The sequence below is a fragment of the Heloderma suspectum genome, chromosome 5 (assembly GCF_057233095.1).
Source record: "Heloderma suspectum isolate Gila_16-S chromosome 5, 16-S_ref, whole genome shotgun sequence".
Lineage (NCBI taxonomy): Eukaryota > Metazoa > Chordata > Lepidosauria > Squamata > Helodermatidae > Heloderma > Heloderma suspectum.
The window spans coordinates 73,585,964-73,598,639 of NC_139462.1; the positions used below are offsets into that span (position 1 = coordinate 73,585,964).

Consider the following 12,676-nt stretch of genomic DNA (forward strand, 5'->3'; position numbering starts at 1 on the left):
TCCATTTGCATTGTATTATTCCATCAACGGAAATATGTCTGCACTTTTCTTTCCTCAGATGTATTACTATAGGCACAATTCACCCAAATACCACAGACAAACTGTAGCTCTACGAATCTTAGGTCACTGCCATTCAAAAACAAACTGCAATGGTGAAGGAAAGGCACTCTGCCCATGGTTTGAGGCACTTTCTCATTTACTAGCGTTACATTATTATCTATTCATTCTTCATGTGTCCCAGTGCAACTGTCTCAGTGGCTGCCATTGTGGTTCCAACCAAACTAGCAGTGAAGATGATCATTGGTTGGCTGGTTTTCATATTCATAGAGTTATAGAACCATAGGGTTGGAATGGGCCTACAAGACCATCGAGTCCAACTCGCTGCTCAATGCAGCAAGCCTGATTCCCAGGCGGTTGGTCTCCCATCCAAGTACTAACCACGGCTACTTCCTTTGGAGGATTTGCCATGGTTCATTTTTCAAAGATCCGCAGTGAGAACTAGCTTGGTGTTGCAGACGGTGAACTGGACTTTGAGTGGGAAGCCATATGGTGCAGTCCTAAATATGTTTAGGGAGGCTGCAATCCCATACCTACTTACCTAGGAGTAAGTCCCATTGAACTCTATGGCACAGACATATACAGGATTATATGGCTAGTAAGATTCAGATTTCATTGGGTTGTTGAGTGCAAGCCTATGCATTTTTACTCAGAAGTAAGCTCATTAACATTAGATGAGGCTTACCTACATGTTTAGGCATGTTTAGGACTGTAGCTTTACTCCATAAATGAGTCTAGAATTGCAGTCCAAGATTCAAATCCTTGCTCAGCCAAAGGTGGCTTTGAGCAAGCCGCAACCACTCAATATGACATACTTCACATAGCTGTTGTGAAGATAAAATGGAATAATTCAGTTACACCAGTGTTCCCCAAACTGGTGCCCTCCAGATGTTTTGGACTTCAACTCCCATCAGCCCCAGGCGGCATAGCCAATGGTCAGAAATGCTGGGAATTGTGTTCCAAAACATTTGAAGGAAACCAGGTAAGGAAGGCTGATTTACACTGTTCTGTTATTATCATTTATCTGTATGCTGCCCTGATCTTAATGATATAGGGCAGGATAGAAATGTTTTAAATTAAAAAAAACGATTAATATGTATAACATAATATTATATAGGAATATAGTGCCATCAGTCTGGTGCTTTTACAGAGGAGAGAAGGACTTGTCCCTGCCCCCAAGGAGCTGACAATATAAAGTTTGAAATAGGGGAAAAAGGGAAAAGGGAGGCAGGAGTGAACAGGGAAAGAATACAAACATGGTCAATAAAATAACAGGGGATAGTGCCATTTTCAGAGAAAGTCTAGTTCTGACCACCAACATGGTCAATTTGTGAATTTAGCCAAACCATCATTTTTTCAGCCCCAACTGGCAATGCTAATCTGCCTGGCCTACTGCCTTGATTCAAATCCGGGCAAGGCAATTCGTGCCTCCTCTCACCCATCGATGTTTTCGACCATAGCTCCCAACACTTCACCGGGCAATTGGCTGTGTTGGCTGGGGATGATGAGAATTGTAGTCCGCAGCACCTGGAGGGGCTAGGGTTTGGGGAAAGGAGGGAAGGCCTCGCATCTCAACCAACAATTCTCAAAGCAGCAAAGAACCGCCCCCCTCCCGGCCTCCCCCCCCCTTCTGGGCTTTCGCCCCCGCCCGGATCCACCCGCAACACCAGCCGGTTCTCTTGCAAACTGCGCGCGCGCCTCGTGGACCACGCAGAGGAGGGGGCGCACGTAGGAGTTCTTCTTCCCCCCGGCCCCCCTCCCGCTCCAAGTTGCGTGTTGACGTCACCCTCCTCCTGTAATGATAATCGGGTTGGGTCCACTCCGCCTGGACCCCGGAAGTGGCGGATTGGCGGCGGCTGGGGGAAAGCAGAAGCGGCAGCTGCAAGTCGTCTCCGCTTGGGCGGGGGCAGCGGCGGCAGCGGCACCGTCGCCTGTGCAGTGGCACTCGCTCGCCGGAGAGGCCAGGCTGCTCTAGCCCAGGCAAGCCTTGCCTCTCTCTGGGCGTTCTGCCGGGGCTGCCCCAGCGTTCGCGGCTGGAATGGTGCTGGCGCCGGCGTTCGGTGCCTGCGTTCTGAGGAGGGAGCAGCCCGAGCGGAGGAGCCGCGATGGACATGCTGCTACTGCAGCCGTTGGGGTGAGTGTCAGGCGCACGTCAGGCAGGGGTGTGTGTGTGTGTGTGTGTGATGCGTGGATGGGTAGATATAGACTAGCCGCCCCCCAAAAACAAACCCTGGTGCTCTCCAGATGTGCTGGGCTACAACTCCCAGCACCCTCCAATCAGCATGGCTGGCTGGGGGATGCTGGGAGTTGGAGTTCAGCATGTATGGCGGTCACCCGCTTGGAGGGAAGGCTGGTGCAGACAGACAGAGTTGGCTGGACTGGGCTTCTCATAATGACGTGAGGGAACCTGGGGAGGATGCGGGGGGTTGCCTTCTCCCCCCACTCTTCCTTTCCTGAACCTGGTCTTGGCCCCGCCACCGGTTTGGAATGCCAAAGCTTCTGGAACATACGGAACAATGACTTCAGTGTATCTGGCCATGTGCAGAGTGCAGTTTCAGCTCTACAGTAGCCTGCCCGAAGGCACCTGAGGCTATAGAGGGTAGAACAGTGGCTCATCTCGCGGGTGGAGGAGAAACGGGAGTGATGCAGCTATGGCCCCCTTGGTAGCTATGCTTTTTTTGGATGGCAAACCCAGATTTGCTCCCTAGCCTCAGTTCTTTGGAAGCTGGCTGTGGTCACTTGTCTGGGAGTGGAAACATGTTCTGTATGGTCAGAGGTGCTGCCCTTATAATTCACATATTGCAGGGCAGGGACCTGATGTTTAAAACAGCTTCTGGGGATGAACCCTGGCTCAAATGTAAGGACTGCATTGCTTAAATAAAACTTACAGTCTAATTCTAGATGAGAGGGAGCAGCTTGCTGGCAGGCTGACCTCCTGCCTTTTTCTGTGTCTTGGCTGCCCTTGGTGCCAACCCATCTGTATGCACTGTGCTGAAACTCAGCTGTGGGTCTCGGGCAGGCTGACACAGAAAGAGCCTTGGAAGACTGCAGGCTTTCCGTTGTTTATTCACTCCTTTTTCTTTGCATGAAGTTGATTACTTCTTTTTCCCCTTCTAGGCATGGTTTGAATAATAATAGACATTTATTTAGCAGCATGCAAAGTGCTTTATAATGCACAAAAATGATGGTCTCTACCTGGGATGGGTACAGACTTGGTCTGCATGAATAGTTTTACTCTTTATCCTGAAATAACTGCCAACCCCCCCCCCCCCCGCTTTGTCTGCTACTAATGACTGTATACTTTGTCCAACTTGAATGCCACCATTTTGACAGAATCCGAGATGGATGTAGCGGTGGCACCATCTGGTCCTGTTGTTATGGATACTTTTCTGCTTGTGCAACCTAAGGATGTTGACAAGCTGCTTGGAGGACTGAGGTCTACCAGTTGCTCTTCAAATCCTTGCCCCTCCTGGCTAGTGAAATCTGCCAGGCCTGGGCTTACAGCATGGATATCAGTACTTCCATTAACCATGAGGTGTTTCCAGTAGTCCTGAAAGAGGCAGTAGTAAGACCACTGTTGATGAAGCCAGGTCTTTGTTCCCTTGGCTATGGGGAATTATCGCCCAGGTTTAAATCTACCATTTCTGAGCAAGGTCTCATGTCATGTCATGTCATGTAGACTCCAGACAGATTTGGATGACACTGATTATTTAGATCCATTCCAGTCTGCCTTCTGGCCTGGGTTTGGGACAGAAGCTGCCTTGGTTGCCTGGTGGATGACTTGTGCTGGGTAATAGATAGTGGGTGTGTGACCCTATTGGTTCTCCTAGCAGCTTTTGATACCATTGACCATGGTACCCTTCTGGACCATCTCTCTGGAATGGGACTCGGGGGCACAGTGTTGCAGTGGCTCCAGTCTTCGGTGTGTGTGTGTGTGTGTGTGTGTACCCAGAAGGTGGTACTAGTGAACTTTTGTTCCACCCTTTCGCCATTGGCATTTGGGGTGCCTCAGCATTCATCTTGTCCCCCATGTTTTTCGATATCTAGATGAAACCACTGGGAGATGTCATCTGGAGGTTTGGGCTGAGGTGAGGAGGACCAGGATCTCTTCTCAATCATCCCAGAGTGCAGGACGTGGAGTGGTGGGCTCGGGTTGCAGGAGGCCAGATTCCAGCTGGGCATCGGGGGGACCTTCCTGACTGTTGGAGCGATGCGACGGTGGAACCCATTCCCTGGGGAGATGGTGGGCTCTCCCACCCTGGAGGCATTTAAGACGAGGCTGGACAGCCACTTGTCAGGGGTGCTTTGACTTGGATTCCTGCACTGAGCAGAGGGTTGGACTTGATGGTCTTATAGGCCCCTTCCAGCCCTACTATTCTATGATTCTATGACATCAGTATGTGGATGACACTTAGCTCTGCTGCTTTTTTTCACCATCTAATCCCAGGCAAGCAGTTGAAACCCCAGGTGGGTGTTTGGGACAGGACTGGAATGGATGAGGTCTGACAAGCTGAAACTTAATCCAGATAAGATGAAAGTACTGTGGGTTGGAAAATCTGCTAATCTGGATGGAGGTTTAGATCTGACTCGGGATGGGTTCACACTCCCCCTGAAGGGCCATGTATACCGTCTGGGAGTGCTCCTGGACTCAGCTCTTTCTATGGAGGCACAGGTGGTGTGAGCCATGGTCTTATCTAGAGAAAGCCACAGTGACACTTTTATTTATTTATTCAATTTGTAACCTGCCTTTATTCGAAATACTCCAGGTGGCATACAGAGTTAAAAACAATTTTACAAAAAAACAAACCTAAAATAAAAACACTACAGCCTAGAAACAGTATATGACAATCAGCAAAGAGAAAGAGGGATTCTAAAAAGGGAAGGCCTGCCGGAATAATAGAGTCTTTAAGGGCTCAATCCTATGCAAGCTTAGACAGAGAAAAGGCCTACAGCTCCCAGCATTCCCCAGCCATCCTTGCTGGCTGGGGAATGCTGGGAGCTGTAGGCCTTTTCTCTGTCTAAGCTTGCATAGGATTGCGCCTGAAAACATTCAAAGAGGTCAGCAGGCACATTTTAGCCAGCAGGTCATTCTACAGCTGAGGGGTGGTGAAGGAAAGTGTCCTCTCAGGTGTGGCTGCCAATCTCACATTAGGCAGCTGCAGCAGATAACCCTCAAGAGGACTTTAAGTGGTGGACTGGGACATGGGGGAGGAGGTGCTCCCTGAGTACCTTGGACCTAGACTATGTAAGGCCTTAAAGGTAAGAACCAGCACTTTATATTTTGCCCAGAAACAAATGGGTAGCCAGTGTGAAGATTTTAAATCCTTGAGGTAAATGTACCTCGATTACATCCAGGTTAGATTACTGTAATGCGTTCCACGTGGGATTGCCTTTGTAGATGATTTGGAAATTGCAATTGGTACAGAACGTGGTACCCAGAACATTTGTGGGAGCTAAGTTCTCTGATAAACTTACTTCTGTTCTGTATTGTTAACATTGGGTTCCTGTTAGTTTCTGGGCCCAGTACAAGTAAAACCAGCACCTTGAAAAGCCCTAAATGGTTTTGGACCATGTTATTTGAAGAATTGCCTACACCTGTGTGAGCCTGCCCAAGCACTGAGAACAGCATTGAAGGCCCTACTCTCTGGCCCACCAGCAAGAGCCATTAGACTGGTGAGTACCAAGGATAGAGCTTTCTCAGTAGTGGTCCCACACCTTTGGAACTCCCTCCGTTGTTGTTGTTATTAATTAATTAATTAGTTGCATTTATATCCCGCCTTTTTTCCTCTTTCAAGGAACCCAAGGTGGCTTACATGATCCTCCTCCTCTCCCTTTTATCCTCACAACAACAACCCTGTGAGGTAGGTTGGGCTGAGAGTCTGTGACTGGCCCAAAGTCACCCAGTGAGCTTCCATGGCTGAGTGGGGAGTAGAACCCGGATCTCTGGGTTCCCAGTCCAACACTCTAGCCACTACGTCACACTGGCTCTCCAGTATTATTATTATTATCCAATATTATTATTATTATTATTATTATTATTATTAATAATAATATTTCTATACCACCCCACAGCCGAAGCTCTCTGGGTGGTTTACAAAAGTTAAAACATTAAAATACAATAGACAAAGTTTAAAAACCTTTTACATAAAAACATATGGACAGTATATACAAACAACGTATAACTAAAAGCAACTTTGAACCAAAAACATTTTTTTAAAAATCCAACAATAAAACACAGCTTAAAACAACACTGCTTAAAAATTATATGCAAAAGTCAGCAAAAGGAACAAAAATTCTAAAAAGAGAAGGCCTGCTGGAATAATAGTTTTTCATGCCTGCTTAAAAGCCTTCAACGAGGTCAGCAGGCACATTTCAACCGGCTGGTCATTCCAGAACTGAGGGGCGGCAAAGGAAAAGGTCCTCTTGCGTGTGGCTGCCAGTCTCACATCAGGCAGCCGCAGCAGAGAGCCCTCGGAGGACCTTAGGTGGCGGACTGGAACATACGGGAGAAGGCACTTCCTAAGGTACCTTGGACTTAGACCATGTAAGGCTTTAAAGGTAAGAACCCGCACTTTATATTTTGCTCAGAAACAAATTGGCAGGCAGTGTAAAGATTTTAAAACTGGTATAATATGGTCTCCACGGGATAACTCCCTAAAGTACGTATGACTTCATCACCGCTGGCTTTTAAAAACCAAACCAAACTTGAAGACTCATTTATTCCAGTCAGCATTTGGTACTTAAAATCATTAGCTGCTACTGTTGTGTGTATATTTAACTGTAATTGTATGTTTGTGTTTTTATAATATTGTAAGCTGCATTGTGGGGCAGTGTGCCCCGAAAGGCAGGTTAAAAATCTCCAATATAATAATGATAATTAATTAGATGAGTAGAAGAATATAAACATGCATTCTAACATGTTTCAACAATATAGATGCAGGAACTCCAGGTAGCTAAGGTATGTTTAAGGGTACCTATTCTGTGTTATGAGTTTGCAGCTTAACTCGGTGTCCCTCAAACTGACATGCTCAAAGTGGAGACCAGTTAATTAAAGACTCCTTGTTCCCAAATGGATCTGGCTGTCAGTTTAGATCATCATCTGAGGCCATTCCCCTGGTGCCTCCAGAATCGGAAGTTAAATGACAGTGACTAGGGAAAGGGCCTTCTTTGTTGTAGCACTTTGACATTAGAATGTTCTCACCTGGTGCCTAGTTTGAGGAGTTCTAGGTGCTGGGCCACAGCCTTCTTTTCCTGTGATTTTAATTTCATGTGAAATTTCATGTAAAATTCAAGTGAATTTCATGCTGCTTCTTTGAGACTTTATTACTGTTTTTAACTACTGCTTTTGTTTATTGTTTGTATTAATATTTAAAATTTGTTAGTAAGATTTTTGTAACCCACCTTGAAAATAAACTACTGCAGATAAACAAAATCTGACAGGGCCCAGGTGTCTTTTCCCCATGCTTCACAAAGCTCATCTTCAGTCTGAATGATGTTGCTGGGGAACATCAAGGCAGCTAAATATATAATGTATGAGGCCAATAAAATGTGTGTACTGTAAGATGCTGATGTACAAAGTGTGGACATGCTAAAGCAGCCACAATTTGCTGGGCTCTGCTGCGTGAACATTCCTCTCCATAGCATGTCATGTAGCCCTAATCATGTTTGGAGGTTGTCTGCTACTTTTCCAAGGCATTAGGCCTAGCCTGAATGGCCGGGAAGCAAAGTTTAGGGGATTGTGGTGGTAATCTCAATGAAGTGGGGAGGAACAGTTTGGAGGGGATAGGAAGCTGGGATTGAAGCAGGTAAGGCAGCTCATATGCTCCCCTGTGATTTTCAGGAGTTCGAGAACATACTAGAAGAGACTGTGTATTTATAAATTACTAGTCTGTATTGTTCAAGAATTGCCAATCCAAGTAATGGATAACTACCACTACAATTAGTGGTGTGAGATGGGAAAGTAGTGATAGAGTTGTAACAAAATTCCATGGCTTAAAGGGTTGTACGACACCCAGAGTTTCCAAAAGGGTTGTGTTAAGTTTCCTCCAAGTCCTGTTCCCAGTAGTTAGTAAAGTGAAATGTATTATAACAAGTTTAATGATCTAATGTAGCAAATTATCCCTGGGGAAACAGTTTGTCATTAAACTGAGCAGTGTCTTCTATGTGAGACAGTTCTGGATATGATAATGGAAAACTTGCATGTATGTATGGGATGCACACCCATACTGTGTTACGAACAGAAGAAGAGCGCTTATGGATCAGAACAATAGTCCATCTAGTCCAGCGTCCTGCTTTGCAAGTGGCCTGCCAGTTGTCTTTTGGAAGTTAGGCTTGTAAAAAAATTGTATTCAAAGGCTACCAAGTTCTGAGCAGCTACAGAAAGACATATAGCTAGATCAACAAAGAGTCTTGTGGCACCATAAAAACTAACACATTTATTGTGGATGAAGGTTTTGTGGACCACAGTCCACTTCCATCTGTTGAGGTGGTCTATGGTCCGTGACAGTTTATGCCAGAATAAATGAGTTGGTCTTTAAGGTGCCGATCTTTGCACAAAACGTTCCCTTGAGATCTCCAGTTTTCTTGAAGAGATCTCTAGTCTTTCCCATTCTCTTGTTTTTCTCAATTTCTTTGCATTGTTCATTTAAGAAGGCCTTCTTGTCTCTCCCTTGTCTATTCTCTGGAAATCTGCATTCAGTTGGATATATCTTCCCCTTTCTCCCTTGCTTTTAGCTTCCCTTCTTTCCTCAGCTACTTGTAAAGCCTCATCAGACAGCCACTTTGCTTTCTTGCATTTCTTTTTCTTTGGGATGGATTGAGTTGCTGCCTCCTGAACAATGTTACGGACCTCCGTCCATAGTTCCTCAGGCACTCTGTCTATCAGGTCTAATCCCTGAAATCTATTCCTCACCTCCACTGTATATTCATAAGGGATATGGTTTAGGTCATATCTGAATGGTTTAGTGGTTTTCCCTACGTTCTTCAATTTAAGCTGAAATGTTGCGATAAGAAGCTCATGATCTGAGCCACAGTCAGCTCCAGGTCTTGTTTTTACTGACTGTATAGAGCTTCTCCATCTTTGGCTGCAAAGGACATAATCAATCTGATTTCGATATTGACCATCTGGTGATGTCCTTGTGTAAAGTCGCCTCTTGTGCTGTTGGAAAAGAGTGTTTGCTATGATCAGCGTGTTGTCTTGGCAAAACTCTATTAGCCTTTGTCCTGCTTCATTTTGTAGACCAAGGCCATGCTTGCCTGTTATCCCGGTGATTTCTTGACTTCCTACTTTAGCATTCCAATCCCCTATGATGAAGAGGACATCTTTTTTTGGTCTTAGTTCTAGAAGGTGTTGTAGGTCTTCATAGAACCGATCAACCTCAGCTTCTTCGTCCTCAGTGGTTGGGGCGTAGACTTGAATTATTGTGATGTTGAATGGTTTGCCTTGGATTTGTACTGAGATCATTCTATCGTTTCTGAGATTGTACCCCAGTACTGCTTTTCCCACCCTTTTATTGACTGAGTGCTACTCCATGTCTTCTAAGGGATTCTTGCCCACAGTAGTAGATTTGATGGTCACCTGAATTAAATTCGCCCATGCTTGTCCATTTTAGTTCACTGATTCCCAAGATGCCGATGTTCAATCTTGCCATCTCATGTTTGACCACCTCCAGCTTACCTTGATTCATTGAACTTACATTCCAGGTTCCTAAACAATATTGTTCTTTACAGCATCGGACTTTCTTTTCACCACCAGACACATCCGCAGCTGAGTGTCCTTTCGGCTTTGGCCCAGCTGCTTCACTCTTTCTGGTGCTACTTGGAAATACCCTCTGCTCTTCTCCAGTAGTATATTGGACACCTTCCGACCTGAGGAGCTCCTCTTCCGGCGTCATCTCTTTTGATACGTTCCATGGGGTTTTCTTGGCAAGAATACTGGAGTGGGTTGCCATTTCCTTCTCCAGTGGACCACATTTTGTCAGAACTCTCCACCATGACCTGTCCGTCTTGGGTGGCCCTGCACGGCATAGCTTATGGCTTCACTGAGTTACGCAAGCCCCTTCACCACAACAAGGCAGTGATCCAAAAAGGGGAAACATGGCTACTCCTCTGGATATAGTTAGATGTATATCTGCTTTTGAATTTTTTTTTTACACATCTTGTATCCCCAAGCGACAAGTTTAGTTGTTACTGTGTAGTCTAATGATTAAAAAATGGCAATAGTCTCCTTCCGTTCCCCACTTACCAACTGAGCATCCTGATGTGGAGGGGAAGAACATAGTGCTGGCTGTTGTCTTATAATCAACCATCCACTGCTAAATGTTAACTTGTTTATCAGGCTAGATTCCTGGAATAGTGGGTGTAAGGATATAGAAATGGGTGCCAACTGTATGTTATCTCCTTTTAAAAAAGAGTTACTGGACCATTCTGAGAATAGGTTTAGCACAACATCATTCCGAAGTATACAGAGATAATTTTACTGGAACAAGTTACAAAATTGTTGATTACTTTGCCAGATATTTTTTTCCAATTGTGACCATCTCTTGTAAAAACATACAGGAAAGTAGCAACAAGAAAATGCAGATTTATTTGGGTGAACATCCACTTCTAGAGACTACAGAGGGTTGGAGAGAGGGAAGAGTGCCCAACAATTTGGAATCCATCCCTGTGCCCACTCACTCTTCCATATTGTTGGGCACTCTTCCCTCTCCCCAACCTTCTGCAGTCCCTAGAAGAAACAAGTGCTGAAAATAATGGGGCAGTTCGCACATAACAGCCCATCGGTTATATAAACCGTGGGCTGTCAGGAATGAGCAGGAGAGAGCAGGTGTGCTGCCACTTCTGCTTTTAATCAACACCATACAATTGACTTGTTGAGTGTGATGTGTGAGCCTGGATCCTTGGGTTGTTTATGGGCTAAACAAGCCAGTGGTTAACCCAGCAACAAACCATCAAGCATGTCACGCTCAACAACCAATTTGATGGTAGGTTATTGAGTAAAAGCAGAAGTGGCTGATACATGTGAGGTAGCATGCTCTCTCTTTCCTGCTTGTGCATGATATCCCATGAGTTGTTCAAACCATGGGTTGTCATTACATGCGAACACGGTCAATTAGTCAGGGCTGATGACTTTAAGTGCCTTTATACACTTTGAGTCCCTCTGTCAGATACATCTCAGTTAAAGGTGGCTTTTCTATGCAAATGAAGATCATTTCTCAAGTCTGAATATTAATACTCTGAGTGTTTCATGACCTGATGGAAATGAACTTGTCTAGTCTGCCCAGTCATTATCAGACCTTACTTCTACCTATGAGCCATCAGCATTTCATATTTGTTTGCTACCTTGTTTTTGTGAGGGCTGGGCCGGGCCAAGAAAGTGTGAACCAGAAAGGAGCATCACTGGAAAGAAGACGAGAAGACCAAATTGTCCAGTGCACAAGTTCCTATGTGCCCATACTTAACCTCACAAATTGTCATGACTTTCCCCTCTATAGATTAAAAAAAAAGAGGAAAGCCTACAAAATGTACACAGTGCAACAAAAGAGGTTGCAGGGCTGGGTTGTAAGATTAAAACAGTGTAAATAATCCTCTGTTTTTAAATTAAGATGATTTAGTGGTCAGTATTGCACCATTGTTTAGGGAAATATGTGGAGAAGTGTTAATGGGAAACGTTAATTTAAATCACTGCTGGGCAGAGCAATCCTAAACCCATTGGACAACTGTCTAAAGATAGTTAGAATGGGGTGGAAATGCCCCACTGCTAGTGGCGAGGACCTATGCTGGTGGGTCAGCATGTTCATTCTGAGGCCTCTAGAAGACCCACGGAAAGCTCCATGGATCAAGAATACTACTAGCCCACAAACAAGGAACTCTGAGAGGTTGTAGCCCCAGGATTGGTCTTGCCAGCTTGGAGTTGGTTTAGTTGGTTTCCCTCCCATTGAAACCAGTGGGGGAAATCTTACCAAAAAAAAAGGCAGAGGGAAGATGGAACACCCCCCCCCCCCGCTGGCAGGGTGTTGAAAGTGACAGATCGACTGTCACTTTGCTCCCCGCTACCCCACTTGGGATTACTCTGTTAAACTACCTTGATTTAAGTCAATCCACTCTGATGCCTGAAAAGTTAAACACATAAATACATTTGCTTAAAAAGTTAATTAAAACTTTGATTTAGTTTTAATTGGCATTGTATCCATTCCAGTTGCCAATCTGACTTTTGTGTTCAGTTATTTTGTGACTAATTAATCCTATGGAACAGTCTTATAAATGTACTTATAAAATTGTTTGTTTTTTCCTGTGGAAAAACATCCACCTCACGTTACAAGAATTGTGCGTAACGGAGACTACAGCAGCCTTAAGGGTCTACAAAGGGACATTACTCCCCTGCTGTGGTGGGTTGCTGAAGGATATGGTTATGAAAGGGCTACTTGGTGTTGTGTAGTTAGCAATTGCTGTCTCTGTTTTTAAAGGTATGAACCTAGAAATGGCAGCTGTGTAACAGCTGTTTTTCTTTGGTATTCAACCAGTGGATTTCATGCATATCTAAAGCACACTCCATTCGTTCCAATTCTCCACCACCACCTTTGGGCTTGCTTAGATGAAATATCCTGCCTTGGATTGCTCT

At 45.0% G+C, this 12,676-nt stretch overlaps 1 protein-coding gene across 3 annotated transcripts in view; it reads left to right on the plus strand.

Moving 5' to 3' along the window:
- Positions 1-1,884: 1,884 nt before the first annotated feature.
- The window catches only part of KLHL2 (kelch like family member 2), a 69,764-nt gene continuing 58,972 nt past the window's right edge, over positions 1,885-12,676 (plus strand). For all 3 annotated transcript variants that reach the window (XM_084856392.1, XM_084856393.1, XM_084856394.1), the window contains exon 1: positions 1,885-2,191. In XM_084856392.1, coding sequence (XP_084712518.1) covers positions 2,163-2,191 — 29 coding nt within the window. In that variant the 5' untranslated portion in view covers positions 1,885-2,162. The remainder of the gene's footprint in view (positions 2,192-12,676) is intronic.